Consider the following 17,439-nt stretch of genomic DNA (forward strand, 5'->3'; position numbering starts at 1 on the left):
TCGTAACATGGGTGTGCGAGTGTGCGGGATAGAGAGAGAGATAGAGAGTATGCTGTCTCTTTATCTTTGTTTGTACATTTTGTATGTAGTAAATGGACTCAAAAGGATTAGTTATTTTGTTGTGTTTTCCGGCCGAGGAACACAATAATGTTATTTAGTGACGAAACAATGGGAAAATATACCTTATCCAATCACACGACTATGTTCACCACCCTGGGTTGGTCCAGTTATAGGGTTCTAACCAGCATCCTTCAGTTGCGAATCCGGAAGAGTAACTCGAGAAAAGCCAAGTCTCAGAAAATATTTGCACTTGTGGGTAACATGTTTGTACTAATATAAAAACAATTCAACGCTTGTTTAGATTTGAAATTTAACCGTTTACAAAGGACGGATTGTATCCTCTTCAAAATAGACGGTTAAACCAATGGTATTGAAAGGCAGTACAAATTCAAATGAAACGCATTTGAGGTATAATTAATTTTGAATGGAGAAAATGAACTTTTGTGATATGTTTTGTAATTCTTTTATAATTAAATGGGAATATATCAAAACCCTAAATGTCTATATATATATATATATATATATATAATGTATGCCTTGATTTTTACTTTGTCATTTATGAATACGATATAGAAAATTAAATAAAATTATAATTGCAGTTGTTCCGTTTTTAAGGTACCAGTATCTCTCCCTCCCTTTCCCGCAGATGTAAATGTGTGTCCATATATATATATATATATATATATATATATATATATATAAAGAAAGCATAATACAGTAGTTCAAAAAGAGGGAGTACATGTTCACATTTCTTGCCAAAACAATACACATTTGTAAAATTGTTTTCATTGCTAACCGATATTTTAGTCATATGACTCAAGTATGAACCAATATTTAAAATTACGTTTCCAGCCAAAACATCACCTTACACTGTTACCGTTTCTGACCAGACAGTCTTCACACTTTGAAGAAACGTATGGACCAATTTAGGCAGTACTTTTTCTTCCAATAACCCCCACCCCCACCCCACACACACACAGACACACAACACACACACAAATGGAGGTGGCCTATATTTGCTTCTTCGTTTACTCCAAATGTACAGTTATAGAGATTATGAGAATCGTAAATGTGATAAATTATAGAGATTATATGAATAGTAGATTGGATAACAGTTAGGGGTTTTTTAATACAAGAATTGCGTAGAGTAGTGAAAATTGTTTTTTGGGGATCATAAACGGGATCAAAGGTAACATATACGTGTTTAAGTTATATGTTATACCTTTTCCAATACATGCCACCGTTTCGGACCACTCGATGAATGAATTTTGGTTCATGTAAACGCATGTACGGAAAATTCAAAGGAATAGATATGTTACGTTACTTAAAATTCTGTTTTATACCCTTTTTAATATCCCCACACGGTAAATGGAAAAGTAGTTTTATTTAAGATAGGAGGAGAGGCGAGGGAGAATATAGTTGATTTTTAAAAAAAATTACTTTAATAGTGGTCATAAAGCGGTAGAGGAACAGGAAAGGTCTATGTATTTACGCAATTTTGGTCACATCCTAACTAGTACGATATGTAAATCACTGAATGCTAGTCATTGAAGAGTCATCATAAATAGGTAGTATAATTTTGTAATAGAACCCCACAAATGATAAACCTATATTAATTATAGACAGATGGCAGTAAATCTCATACCTCTAGCCTATAACATGCTTCAATGTTACAAAGACATTCCCATAATGTTACACACTTACAACATGCATTTTAAGAAGGCGGGCTAATGTTAAATTCCCGTTTGGGTCTAGTCTATGTTTAAGATGGGAGCCCCCATAATCCTTTAAATGGAACACACTTATGCTAACAAGGGCAATACCTATATAGTTGAACCCAGTGGGCATTATCATCACGACTTCTACTGTCAAATAAACCGAAACTGAGCGGATTAATAATTAGGCGGATGTGACGTCACGCGTAATGATCACCTGCCTGAAATTAGCCCCATGGGTTCAGTGTCTTAAACCCTTTGTAACATGGCTGCTAAGTTTTAACAGGTAGATTAAACTGAAGATGACGATATGTAGTATTAAGCATCTTGGTTTTTGAGTAATGGAATAGAACCGAACATGAGTTAATGACACGTTATTCCGATGGACACGTGTATTTTGTATACTTGTCTTTGCGAAATTGATATAAGTTCATGTTATTGTTCTTACAATATTGTGTAATTTCTCAGCTAACAATTCTGAATGGGAACCCTGGTCGTCATGGACATCTTGTAGTGCCACTTGCGGCCCAGGCAGTCATGTGAGAACTCGCAAGTGCCGTGTGATTGTTGAGCAATGTGTTGGAGCCTCAGTTGAGTCAAGTGAATGTGATAATGGACTATGCCAAGGTATTATTTGCCTGTTGTTGTAAATATATATATATACACAATTGGTTTAAGTCGATAGAGTGTTGACAGAAATAAATTACCTCAATTAATGACCTCCCCAAAGACACACTCCCATCCCACATCAGAATTAAATATAACAATTGATAATATATTGGTTGTTTATAGGCTTTGTTTAATTTGTATGCTTCAAACTTACATACATTACTAAAACCAAGCTATCAATTATCTCTCTCTCACTCTCTCTCTCTCTTTCTTCTTTCTATTTCCAATGACGAAAAATTATTGATTTCTAGAACTAAATATAGTACAAATACTTACGTATGTATGTATGCATGTATGTATGTATGTATGTATGTATGTATGTATGTATGCATGATATATGTTGTGCTATTAAAAGGTTAATAGAAAAGAAAGTATATAACTGACTCTACCGAGCAAGGTTGACCATGAAACACCATAAACCTCTATAAAAATGGCACCAAGAGTTATATGAATTGCGTTGAAATTAGAAAAACAGACATTCAGTTCTCAGTGATCTCTTGTATATGTTACTGAGCGTTGTAATAACAAAGACTCATTCAAATATCAACTTTCATAAACAATCATCGACATTAATTATAAATAACAATAATTTCGAAAGGTAAGCAAAACGTGAAGTACAAACTACAGTGACATACTGTTGTAAAACCTGCGCACGCATGCATATAAATTCATCCTCTCACAAAGTTTCACTACTTTATGTATGAGAAAATATGGGAAGGTTTACAAAAGAATATGTGTAAATATAAAACCTTAACTCGTGTACTCAGCAAGTTAGAACCCTTTCCAGGATTTTAATGCTATGAAGTCTACGCATAACGCAGCTATGGACCTAAGGAGCCGGCATATGTGAGGATCGGTGAAGATGTAACAAGATATATGTTACAACCTGTATGGACGCAGACGCCGTCACCGCGGGTAGTAAACTGTGTTTGTTCTTCTTCTTAAAATCGAACTATGAAAATGATTCCTCAGAACCTGTTAAACGAAAGGTGTCGCTTGAAGTGAAACCCTTTGAAGAGTATGTCATCGATCATCCACCTAACGCATACAACCAAATGAAATGGACCTCCTAAACAGTTTGGTTGCCAGCTAGGTGTTCTTTGTTACATAATCAGGATTTTCGACACACGGCTTGCCAATAGAAGGGTTTCTTTTGTGGCGACCAGTACATCTGACAAAGGAAGAACGAGGGAAAGCCCCGAGAAGGACCACCAACACAAAGGAAGCTACTGAGAGGCTTTTGCACATACCCACGATGGCCTAACCGGAGACTTGAAGACACGCCGGCAGAGGGAAGCTGTCAATGATTACTAAATTAGACCATTCGGCCATCCGGTGGTCAAGAGAAAGAATTCACTAAAATACATATACAAATTCCACACTTTGTAATTTCGAGATTTTTCATATAATTTTCATGAAAATTTCATAACATAGTAATTAATCTTGTTTCGATGACTGAAACATTTTTCAAAATGAAAATGCCTATCGATAAGAAATAGTCATACAGTAGAGGTTGCATTCCATATTATTTAGAGAGGTAAAATTCAAATAATTAGTGATCTCATTCCATTTGTAATACTGTTGCTACATAGTCGTCAAGCTTCGTACGCAATTGACGTATACAACAGGGAAAGAACAATAATTACATATATTCCACGCGATCTTTGGCTCCAAACATAAATCTCACGAGAGACAAGCAACTGTGAATTTCTTTCTGATCAAAAAGAAAGAATCGTACATATATAAGATAGCGGATTTCACCCAAGCAGCAAATCGCAAATCATGGTACAGATATACTCCCATGTCTGAAATTGGATTTAAATTTGTCACCACTTCTGTCTCGAGTCTGCGTCCATGAATGTGGATGCAAACGTTAAAATGAATCCAGCATCTATGCTGAATCAATGCGTTTCAAGAGGACTCGCATTTTTAATCAGACATTCAACCTGGCTGAAAGTGGAACGGGTGGGAGGATAGACGCAAATCCATCTAGGATTACAGTCTAGAATTGCGTTCAGTTATTTGTGTGGAACTGCACTTGCAAGTCGCAACAGAGAAGCATGAAAAGTGGTTTCCTCTACAGTTTGTGTTGTTATTTCCTTTCGTCGAGAGAGGAACCTTTCTTTCCATTATGAAAAGGATAGTTAATCAATTTTAATAATGAACAATGACTATTCGTTAACTATAACAATTTCACATTTTCTGTGTTATAATTAGATCTAGCCTTACGGAATTTTAAATGATTCAAACTGCAATAGTTTGGAATTATTTTACGCATCTGTATCACTGCATCAGCTAACAAGTATATTTCTAAGTCTCATAGTTTGATCTACATTTTGTTGTCAAGATTTAATTTAATATTTATTCGATTTATGGCACAAAATAAACATGACAGAGAACTCATCATCTATTAGGCAAAGCGTATATAGCTATGTCATTGTTAGAATCTGTGTTAATAATACTAAATTGCTCTTGATTTCTGACTCAAGATGTTCCCGGGGCAAACAAACAAAATATTTGCTACATAGTGCGATTCAATTAAGATATAATTAATACGTTCTCCTAAAATCAAAGCATACATGAATAATTATTTCATTTGATTTTGAGATTCTTAAGTGAGGGCAGATGCCACTGTTTCTGTAAACTGTTTCCGATTAATGATATGCGACAATAACTTCCGTATGGATTATTCAAAATATACCTGTTTGTAGCGTTGACCATGATATATGTAAATTATAACTTTGGTATGCGCTTAAATAAAAGCAGTCGCAAATAATGTCATTCGTTTTGAAGATGGATAAATAACGTTCGCATAATAAGCTTTGCGTGAAATTTACCTTTGGAGTTAGTTACAGGAGTGAAATGTGACATTTTATATTGCGAGTTGTTAGATACTAACGAACAATTTTGTCGCAGTTGCACTTGTATATTAATTGTGGCATGGTTCGATGACGATGCAGTCAGTATATGGCGCTGTTGAGTATGGGGAGCGGAGGTCCCTAGCGACAAGTCGTTTTGATAGAGATGGGTAGCCCTGTTTGAAGACTGATATTTCTACGTGAGTTTTCATCGTGATTCAAAGGGCATGAAGAAGTTTTTGACCTGTTAGAGACCTCCTTTTATGAAAGGCTTTTAGTACACTTTACTTTGAATACTGCTGGATGCCAGAATTGTATCAGTAGCTGTCAGCTATTGATTTTGTTATGCATGATTAAATAATCCGCTTGTGAAGGTCAGAGTACATTATTGAATTGCTGAACAACTACCTTTAGAAAACGACAATTGATTAGAGCAGTACTGAGGAGGGGCTTTCAAGAATCCTTCAGTTGATAAAGGCTGGTGTCTTGAGGTTCTAGGAGAAAAGGAAACATTGGTCTCAAAATAACTGCACGCAGGTGTTATTTGATTCGCTCGGTAGTGAGGTGCTGGGAGACCCCTGATATGCTCCATACGTATTAAAACAATTTCATTGTTGCCTTACTTTTCTGTTCTCAGAACGAGTGTATCATATTGCTAATACATCAGGTGAATGTAAATATGCATTCATTTATTCACATAATCGGTCGTTGTTGATTATTTGTCTTAAAATAGGCATGGAGATCATGCAGTGATAGATGCAGTGAATATAAAATTGCTAGACGATAGAGCTCAATACTTGTAATCCGGATGACTGGTTGGTCTAATAGCCTCTGAATACCCAGTATTTTCATTTCCTGCAACTCTGAGGCTGCTAACTATTTGTAGACTTGTCAGTGAATAGATTTTACCAGGCTAAAAATGATTTGCACGTGAAAATAATAGCGCATACGAAAATGTAGACGAAGTAGTTTTGCTCTTTCTCTTCATCAATTGTGTTTTCATTAAATCTTCATTCCATTAAAAATACATGCATGAAATATTAACTAAAAACACAACGTATACACATTCCACCCCAATTCTCTTCAGTAATGTCCCCATCTATCAACCCGATATATCAATGCTTTGGATATGACACCCAATTTGTTCAGCTTAAAGGGGAAATGTTTTTGAAAAGTTAATTAATTGTCTTATATTATGCTTACATTAAGGACAATCTTAGGATTGTTGACGCCGATATGTTCTGACATTCCCTCAGGAAAAATTAACAATATGTTTAAACAAAACCTCCAACTCAAAGAAGTACGCTCTCTCATGGAATATTAAAAAATTAGCGCTATAATTTACGCGTAATATTGTTTAAATCATGAATGCATTATCTGCTTCGACATACAGCGGTATGCTGTTGTGTAACGTGTCATTCCAGAAATAGCAGACAATATGTTACTGTAAACTTCAGTGATGGAACGGTAGATTCAAGTTTAGATGTTTTCTCCTGCATGCCTATCATTCGGTTACAGCATGTGATAAACTGCATTAACATTTTAATTCATTTTTAAACTTCATTGACGATGGAAGGCGCAGACCGAATGAACAACTTTCTTGACGGGATATATCATACGGAGCTTTGAGAATAGTTACCGTTCTTCTCTTTAATAATAAAAGCGAACAAATCATCGCAAACCGTTTCGAATGCTGAAATAGAATTTATACGCAGATTTATGCATCAGTATTAAGATAACATTTTTCAATGAAATGTCGAGCGCGAGAGAAAAGTAGTTAAAATACGTCGCCCCCAACCTCTCCCATTATTGAGGACGGATATTGTAATAGAAAGTATACATCTTAATTTAAATCATACTTAAACATTCAACGAAGGATACATAAAGACATCTAAAGTAAAAATAGGAAAATAGTATATTATGAGACGATGGTTATATTCAAGCAAGTTTACCCATTTACCCATTTAAATACCTACTTCGTAATTTGAAAGAGCAATTGTTGATCATTTTGACCGCAAATAGTTACCTGCTGACTTGTATGTAATATAACTTTCTAAAAGACGAACCATTATAAGGTGTGTATTGCTCTTATTCTCTGAAACGTGTACTTTTTATAATTATTGCCATCAATCGTTATCACTGAATCTTTTTAGTGCTCACTGACACTATTAACTGTAGAAGCATCGTTCTTCAATTGCAAACAGATCATTGCTATATTATTATTACGCTCTCTTACGCTAATATCTCTACATTAATTAGTCATTCTTTCTAAGAGACATCACTTGCGCCTTCGTGACAGGTGTATATGTCTACTCAAACTTAAGTGAAGTCAAAACGTTTGTGACGGCAAACATATCGAGTCCATGCAATATAATTTCTAGGAACAACTAATAAGTTGTTTTCAGGTGTGGGATAGTTTTTGAAAACGCTATGGTTGCCCCTTAACCACAATCTATCATTTTCTTGAAGTGACACGTTGTTCCTCTTACAGTCAATGGATCCTGGGGCAGCTGGAACGCATGGAGTTCCTGTTCTGTCACATGCGGTTCTGGAAACATGACCCGAACCCGATCCTGCGACAATCCAGTACCTATAAATGGCGGTACGACTTGTGAGGGCTCGGCGACAGAGAGCACAAGTTGCCCAAATACAACAAATTGCCCAGGTAGGTTACCAATGACGGTGGTTTTTGTTATATAAGACACGTCAAATCAGACAATGTGTGCAGGTAAGGTATCAATGATGGTGTTTCTATTTGGTATATAACTATGTGTCTGTTTACTTAGTTTTAACCTTTTGATCATAACGAAGTCCCGCAGAGACGATTCAATATTGCGGCCATTGCTAGAACTATGGTGATATTTCTTCTATTGATATTTTCCCCAGCATTAGTTGATTACACAGAAAACAGTCTATTGGAAATTCAATTTTCATTCAGTAAACATGTGTTTATTCTCTACACTTTTTCTTTAATAAACATGTTCAAATTACGTTAATATGTCTGCATTGGCGAGTCATTAATTCAATCATACGTCACCTGCGCCTGCTCGAACTTAAGTGAAGTCGAATCATTTCTGAATGCAATAATACTAACATATGCAAAATAAATGTCTAGGAACAACTACCACCGGGTTTCCCGTTGTTGAAGATTTTTTCAAACAAACGCCATAGTTGACCCTTAACCAAAAATTATCAATTTCTTTTAATGGAACATTGTGTATCTTACAGTCAATGGATCATGGGGCAACTGGAGTACATGGAGTTCCTGTTCTGTCACATGCGGTCCTGGAAACATGACCCGAACCCGATTATGCAACAATCCAGTACCTGTAAATGATGGTAAGCTTTGTGACGGGACCGCAACGGAGAGCAGAAGTTGTTCAAATGAAACAACGTGTGCAGGTAGGTTACCAAAGTCTGTGTTTCTGTTTCATACACGTCGCGTCCTTGTGCCCTATTTTGTTTTTATTTGCATATTTTGATTGCCTAAATCATGCACGGACAATACAATTTTCCAGCCATTAGATGATTGACGGTATCGATCCTAGCATTTCAATCTTCGATCATTTATCAGATAAGGCAACTATGGGGTCTAAGACTAAGTTAAGTTTTCGTTACTTTGTACGCTTTTGTTGTATTTTCCTCGCTCTTCCTTCTGTTCCATTTAAACGGCTTCATCCATTTACTTGGACATATTTCTGGCAAACAGAACTTTACACAGAATCAACCAATATAAAATGTGACTGAAACATTTGATTGCAAGAAAACAGTATATTGGAAACTCAGCTTTTATTCAATAACAATGTATATACTTTTCTACCCTTTTTATTTAACAAGCATCCTGAACATTGGCATATGGTTTTTAAAGCATGATAGTATGCTGGTTAGAGATTACGCAAAACAGTATGCAAAGTTCTGCACCAATCAGTGTTACCACAATGGCACCGGAAAAAAAAACCTGTAAGTTATGATATTTTCTGCTGGTAATTTGCGCATGTTACTTACAAAAAAGAACGTATAAAGGCGTTCGAGGACGTTCGTCAATGAAACATCTCATGGTCATGATACTTATTTAACGTCTAAAAATAGATGTAGAACCAATATGAGATAAACAGCATACAGAGCACAGCTGAGTAACAATTTGGACTCGTAATCTACATAAGGTGTTCTAATTGCCATCTCGCTACGTTATGGGGCATTCTTGCAATAGGATCAGAGTGAAATGTCAAATAAAGAGAATTGATTCACTTTGCTTTCCACAGAGGACCGTGTTCTCTAGACTATAAAGTTATATATAACAGGTTACACAAGTTCTTTCATTTCGGTAATTAAACATGGCAATATATGTATCTCGAAATGGTTATTCGTGTCTGATTTTGTACGTTTTCAAAAAAGTGACAATTGGATCTCCTATTACTCGATCATCTTGTTACGAATCAATAATTTATATAATGTATATATTGATTAAATTCGAATGATCCCGTTTTACGCAATCATTTCACATGCGTTGATTTGCGTATACAAGCGCGACTACCGTCTTCAAGTAGACAGCAAAAACTGCAAATAAGAAACATGACAATTTACCTATCACCGCTCACATAGCGAACTTGCACTGGATAAGATCGTTCATTTTCTGATAGCGTGAACTGGAATGGTTTGATAGGTAACATTACAACTATTGTAATCTGCACATTAAACGCCTAATCCGATATATCAATCTACTTCAAGTGGACAGCCAATTCATTCAACGAAAAATAAAAGGTGTTCTAGAAAACATAATGCTTGTTTCATATTAAACTTACAATCACAAAAATCTATAGCTTTATTATATTCGAATGTAGTCGAAATTCCTCCAAAAGATAATTAAAGACAGGCATTACTTATCACAATGTCAAATGGTGTTTGCAAAAAGAAAACATCTTTCTTGCAATTCAATAAAAGTCCATTAAATAGTCAAATAAAGCGCACGAGAAAAACGCGTCACATTTACGGATAATGTCACTCGATATCAATTAGAACTCACATATCCAGTACGCGTTGCTAGGTCTTACGTATTTCTTATTGGGACTAAATCATCTCTTCACTACTTAATTTCCAAAGGTATAAATCACGCTTTGCTAGTTCTTACCTATTTCTTATTAGAACAAAATCACCTCCTTAGAACTCAGTTTCCAGTTCTGAAGACTTTAATCATGTTTGATATTTATTGTGTTCTGATATCATTTTAACGATACTTTACTTGACAATACAAACGTTTCCCTCGTATCTTTCTTCATCCTAATCTCAAAATTAAATCGGACAGATGGGGTTTCCTGTTCGGTAATGATTCTTGGGCAAATAGAACGGGGGGGGGGGTATTAGGTCAAAGAACAAGAAGTTATTAGTGTAGCCTTGAAACGTGTCATTGCCTCAGTGCCTTTATTCGCCGGCCTTACATGTTGATAGAGCAGCAGGGAAGACGAACAACCTTTAATTGGTCCACCAGTGGATCGTCAAAATAAAGCTTCCTGGAGAAAATTCACCGAAAAACGCCTTATTTACCAAAAATAAAACCTCTTTGATTAATTCGTTTTAGTCCAATATGTCCACTTCTTGCGGCGAGTTTGAAAGCACGTCTTCCCTGCTGCTCTATATTTCATCCAAAAATTGTATCTAGTCCGATTCGATGAATTAAAATCATTATCATATCAATAATGACAAATATTGGAGAAGCACATTCTGTTAGATTAGCACGAGAAAGAATAGAAGAAATAAAAAAATATATTCCTGTGAGAGATTCTGTCAGACGAAAAATTCAAGCAAGAGAAGAAGCAGAACGAGGTTTCACAGAATCATCTGAATTTTCTTAAACCTGTGACTACATCTACTGAAGAAATAAAAGAGATTTTACAAACTCTTCCAGCTGATATAGTTAAAGCTCAAACAGTTGGTGAAGACAAAAACCTGTATCTGAATCTAAAGCAAGAGTAGTAAATATTGAACTGGTTGAAAAATTTAATGAAATATTTATTGAAGATATTAAAAAAACTATAAAAGAAGAATTACCTGAAAAAAATGTTTATTGGTTTACTTAATAAACTTAATAATTTAAAAATCGATCATAAAAAAGTAACCGATAAAGATTTTATCAAATGGATATATAGCATATATAAAAACAAGAAACGAGTCAGTAATTCAGATTTGGGATATAGAAATCTTGTTGAGGAAATAAATAGACTTGATAGAGAGGAACTAGAACAAAGATCACAAACATCTCAGTATCAATTTCCTCCACCCTTACAAAAACAAAAATTTCTTCCGCAGCAACAGGAACTTTTTTCACCTTCTCCACAGTTGCAAGAACAAAAACCTCTTCCACGGCAGCGATCACAAATATTTACCGATGAGGTTCTTACTATTTTTACTGATCGGAATAAATTGATTAATATTGCTGCGCATAAATTTGAATCCAAAAATAAGTATCTAAATCCTGAATATTTTGAAAAAATAAAATCTGATTACTGGATTCCTGTATTATATTCTGTTGCTAAAAATGTTAAATATGATCCAAAAGATCCAGGATATCAAAAATTTAGAAAAGAAGTAATTGAGGCGAGGAAAACGCCTCCTCGACAACAATCTCCAGAAGAAGAGTTTCATGATCCTCCAAGCGCTGTAGGTAGTGGTTTGGGAAATAATTATGCTTGTCCTAATAATATCCTCAATGATGTATCACGATTGGAGGTTCTTATTGGGGGAAAAAGAGCCGGGAATAATTCACCAGAAATAATCAATGAAGCAGCTGATATCTGTCGGCGATTATTTCAGGGTTGTATCATGAGTATAAATGTTTATCGAAATCTCATTGATGAAATCGTTGATGACTACAGCGATTAATTGTTAGATAAATAAGTAATTAAATAAAATGATTGTTCATAAAAATCATTATAGACCCTTACCCGTTCGAGTGATAAACTCACCGTTGCCAATATACAAAATTACTTATGGAAGCGGAGTCGGTGATGATATTAAAGATTTTTTCACGAGAATGACTCCTAAAGCAGCACCTATTGCAAAACAGTTATCGATGAAAGCAATGGATTTTGTTCGTGATAAAGTTCCTGCTGTTATTGCCAGTATCGCTACCAAAGCGTTTTATATGTTTAAAGACAGAATAGAAAGATTAACACGATGACGATGACCGGTTAAATTGCCTAGCACTGAGGTTATGCCTGCGATATTAGTAAGGTAATAAATGAAGCAGCAAATGAAAAACTAAATGAGTTGATAAATCAAGGAGCCTAACAAAATACGAGTTTGATATCAGAAAGCGGTCTTTGTTTTAGAAGATAATAAAATTATTATAAAATGTTTAAACGGATATCAGATCCAGCTTTTGATATGGACGCACCTGTATTTAAGGATGAATCAATGCGCGATTATCAACATTATTCATATCATGCAATATCACCAAATAATGAAGGACGAATTGAACTACGAGTTCAGGATACAAGTAGATATTTTCTACCTTATGAGGCGTTTATTGAGGTTGTGGGTGAAATTTTAAAAACAGATAATAATCCATACGGAGAACATTTCATAGTTGGTTTCGTTAATAACGGTATTATGGCATTATTTAAGAGTACGATATATATGATTGATGGAAAAGAAATCGAAACAACCAATGATGACATCGATGTTGCTACAGCAATTATAGGCTTAGCGAGATACTCAGATGATTATACTAGATCAGCTGGTCCAACTATGATGTTTGCCAAGGATAATTCTAACTATCCTGATCTTAACCCATTTCGTTGCATACAAGTTGAAAGCGATCCTGCATCTTATCCACAACCTGCTGGAGCGGTAGATAGACCAGCTGCTGCGTTTTTAATGCCACATAGTCAGAATCCTAATTACAATCTAAGATTTGCTACGCGTAAAATGATGTTGAAAGGTGATCGTAGAAAATTTTCGTGTGCGATTCCATTATCTCATATTTTTGGATTTTGTAGAAATGTCAGAAAGGTTTGAGCTGTACTTGTGAGGAAAACGATAGTAACGATGCTATCTGGAGAGAAGGTGTTGCTAATGACGCTAATGCTGGTAAAATAGTATTATCTAAACTCACATTATGGATGCCAGTAATGACTCCATCGATCACTGAAGAACAAAAAATACTCTCCTTCGTGGATCAAGGCGGTAAATCAATAATGTCGTGGTTAGCGACAATCGTTGACAGTATTAATACTACCGCAACCAGTGATTTTACTTGGCATATTTCATCACAACAAGGTGTTTCTGCACCAAGACATATTTTCATTGCTCTTCAAAGAGCTGATCGATCAGGTAATCAGGTAAATAGTCTAATGATATTTGATAAACTTAATGCTACAGAGGTATCATTGAGGATAAATGGACATCAAGAACCATTTGAGGAAATTTCATTAAATTTTTAAGAAAATCAGGTATCACGTGTTTATTATCGTTTGATGAGTTTTCTGGGACGAGATCAAAATATCGATACCGGTTTACAAATATCACAATTAGATTTTACAGGATTATATCATATTTTTTATTTTTCACTAGAACATATTGATTTAGTAAAACAATCTGTCGTTGATATACACTTTAAAGCTAAAATAAAAAATCCACTGTTACTAATATCAGAGCAATTGCTGTTATACTCAGCGATAGAACAATGTTGCTTGAAGGTATTGGTGGACGAATGAGAGTCATTGATGCTCCGGTGGAAAATATGTGAGATTAATTTAAATCAATCACTTTTATTATAAAAAGCCAAATTGTCATGCTAGTGTGACTCTGACTCCGAGTCAGGTGAAAAAACTTCAATCAAACTCAGCAAAACAGTTGTGGAATAAAAATGACATTAAAAGAAGATCAAATTTCTAATGGTGGTCCAAATAAACTATCATTGACTCAAACACCACTAAAGAATTTTAATAAAGCAAAACAAGCAAAAACTGGAATCCAACTTGATCTGTCTCCGAATGCAATCAAGGATATTATTAAAACAGGTGGTTTTCTTCCTCTTCTTGCATCTATATCTTTTATTGCAGCAAAATTAGCTACTGTTGCTCCGATTGTTGCAAAAGCGGCTGCATTAGGTAGTGTTGGATACGCTGGTCATAAAATAGCAGAAAAGATAACGGGAGGAAAATACAATAAAAAAAGGATCCGGATTAGAGCTACCAGGAACCCCTCCAGCATGGTATGGAAAAGGTCTAAGGCTACCAGGAACCCCAGCATTATGGTATCCAAAACGGCGTTGACTGACGCGATGCGTCCGTTGTCAAACTTTGATTTGATCAATAAATCATGCTAAAAAACTAAACATAAAGTTCTTTAGAGGTGTTTTTATGCGAGATCAGTTACCGGAGCAACCAAATCATAATGAAACCCTAGTTATTAATCTCGACAATAGTGATGGTCCGGGAGCTCACTGGCTTACTTACGCGATAAATCTGCGGTAATTTTTTATTTTGATTCATATGGATTAGCACCACCAATTGATTTTTTAAAATATATACGACGATTACAAACTCCAGTTTGGTATTCAACGTTACCAACACAAAAACTGACTGATCCTTCGATATGTGGTTATGAAGCAATTAATATTCTTGATGCGTTATCAAAATCAACCAAACCATATCATAAAGTTGTTCGTGAATACACCGCAGAGAAATTAAATCAGTCAATAATGAATAATGGTTGATATTTACGGACGATCTCTCCTATCACGAATGATGAAAAAATATTCTAGTGTAGATCTGTCAAAATACGCAACAAAAGACGAAATTAACAACCTTTTAGCATTATCCGAAATAGATCCGGATGAGGTTGTTGTTTTTTCAAGACCAGCATGGAACATTAAAACGAGTAATATCAAAATAAATGATATAGTTCGACGGACCGATTATGACACTCACGTGAATGATTTCACAAATCTTCGAGAAAATTTTAGAAAAACCGACGAAATCAATAATGAATTCTTCGGTATTCCAAATAATATCAGTATAAAAGTCGCTGATATCAAGAAGAACATTGATGTGTTTGAAGGAATTCGGGTATTAATCCCTGGAGTTATCAAAAAAAAAAAACTGGTCTTATTAAAATTCAACATGGAATTTCATCACAGATTAGTAATATTGTACCTGTGATATTAAAGGGATCCGCAACGTGGTCACAAGATAGTAATACTGTCAAATTTACCGCACCGGTCACTGGTGCGTACAGGTTATCTGTTTTTAGTTTTATAAAATTTAGAACAGTTATGAAAAATTATATCTGGCGAAATTCCATAGATAGACCTTTGGGGGGGAGTGTCTATTATAACGAATAAAGGAACCGAAGAAGAATTTACTTTGAGACATATTGATGTAAAAACAACACCAGTCGGTGTAGGATACGTGTGGTGCATATAATTTTTATTTGAAACACCTCAATTACCTTAATTGGTTACGTAAATAAAATAAATAATGAGTACCCCAATCGACAATGCATCTCGATACGGGTATAATCAAGCGCGTGAATGGCAAACAGCATTTAAAAAATATCATCGACGCGTACACAGGAAAAATAAAAAAATATCGAGGACGATTGTTATTGCTGATGTAATTGTTTATTCAGTATCAACCGCTGTTGCCGGAACCGGTGTAATATTATCTGCGGTAACAATGATGGCACCAGTAGCTGTAACTATTTGTATTTCAGCGACAACGACGATTGCAGGTGTTCTTAATATCGTTGCAAAAAATATGTTCCTGTACGAATGAAAAATTATCCGATTATATAATAAAATTACACACAGCAACTGTCGCGTATTCAAAATTATCCTCGATACTATCGACGAGTCTCAGCGATGGAATGATATCTGATTTCGAGTTTTCATCGATGATCAAAATATATAACAGCGCTGGTATTAAAGACACAAGTATTAATAATGACGGAATTACTCCAACTGATCGTGACAAACACAAACCCACCAAAGACCACCATGATCTCGGTAAGTTCGACTAAACCAGAATTTAGCATAAACTTTCCAACTGCGATTTCAGCAAATGAGATCGCGCTAGCACAGTTGCGAGTATATTATAATTGGCCAAATATCAGATCAAAATCATTTGGTGGGTTATGATCGAATAATTCACTTGTATTTGCTATATAAAAAAACAGATGGCACTCCTGATTGGATCGTTGTTGGTATTCCAACCGGTAGTTATCAGGTCGAAAAAATCAATGATGAATTATCACGCAGAATAAAAAATATTACCGGAGAAGAATCTAAAATAAAAATATCCGTTCATGAACCAACGCTATCTGCGGTCATCGAGATAAATTCTCCTAATCATGTTGTTGATATGTATAAATCGTCGATCAGAACTGTCCTAGGATGGCCCGAAATTCAACCACCGACACCACCAATACCACCAGAACCTAAAAAGTCTGATTATGTCACGGATAAGCGATCATACCACGAAATTAATCCTCGTTATAAACAAAAAAATACGTAAGATAAAAGAAGCAACTTACAGTAGTGAATTTATTTTCAGAAAAAAGGCGATATATTATCTGATTTTTCTTGTGAGAAGATATTTTTTCAAATAGGATCAAAAGTAACAAGAATATGTATATTTGTTGAATTAAGTGATATCATTGAATTCTTCAAGGAAATTAATCAAGAGCATAAAAAACTACAGCTGCTACGACAGTATTTTCAAGAGTGTGTTTTTAATACATCAAGTTCATGTAACGAGATTATCAAACGCGTGGAGATACTAAATCAACTCGTGTCCGACATGGAATATTTAAACCAGCGAGTAATTCGGGCAGTAATTGATACTAAAAATTTAGACGGTAAACGATGATTTTTAGACGCGTATTTTTTGACGGAAGCTGAATTACAGAATTTTAAATTTCCGTGATATAACGCGGATGAACTGAAAAAATCTGCCAATGATGTCATCGATGAATTCTTTTCTAAAATACTATCCGCGTGGAGAAAATCCCTACCACCACATCCAGCTATTCTTAGATACAATAACGATTCATCTGGAGGCGGACGACATGTATCCAGAGGAAGAGTCAATATAACATCCGTTGTCGCAGTTAATCTCGCTTGTGATGTCGTCGAAGGT

General features: G+C 35.2%; 1 protein-coding gene across 1 annotated transcript in view; it reads left to right on the forward strand.

Moving 5' to 3' along the window:
- LOC149793665 (SCO-spondin-like) overlaps positions 1-17,439 on the forward strand; it is a 120,887-nt gene that overhangs the window by 70,936 nt on the left and 32,512 nt on the right. Inside the window, exons 16-18 of the mRNA XM_089969032.1 lie at positions 2,244-2,402; positions 7,794-7,967; positions 8,531-8,704. Of these exons, the coding sequence (XP_089825158.1) occupies positions 2,244-2,402; positions 7,794-7,967; positions 8,531-8,704 (507 nt within the window). The remainder of the gene's footprint in view (positions 1-2,243; positions 2,403-7,793; positions 7,968-8,530; positions 8,705-17,439) is intronic.

This window comes from Sinohyriopsis cumingii, chromosome 8 (genome assembly GCF_028554795.1).
Source record: "Sinohyriopsis cumingii isolate HCF-2022 chromosome 8, ASM2855479v2, whole genome shotgun sequence".
Classification (NCBI taxonomy): domain Eukaryota; kingdom Metazoa; phylum Mollusca; class Bivalvia; order Unionida; family Unionidae; genus Sinohyriopsis; species Sinohyriopsis cumingii.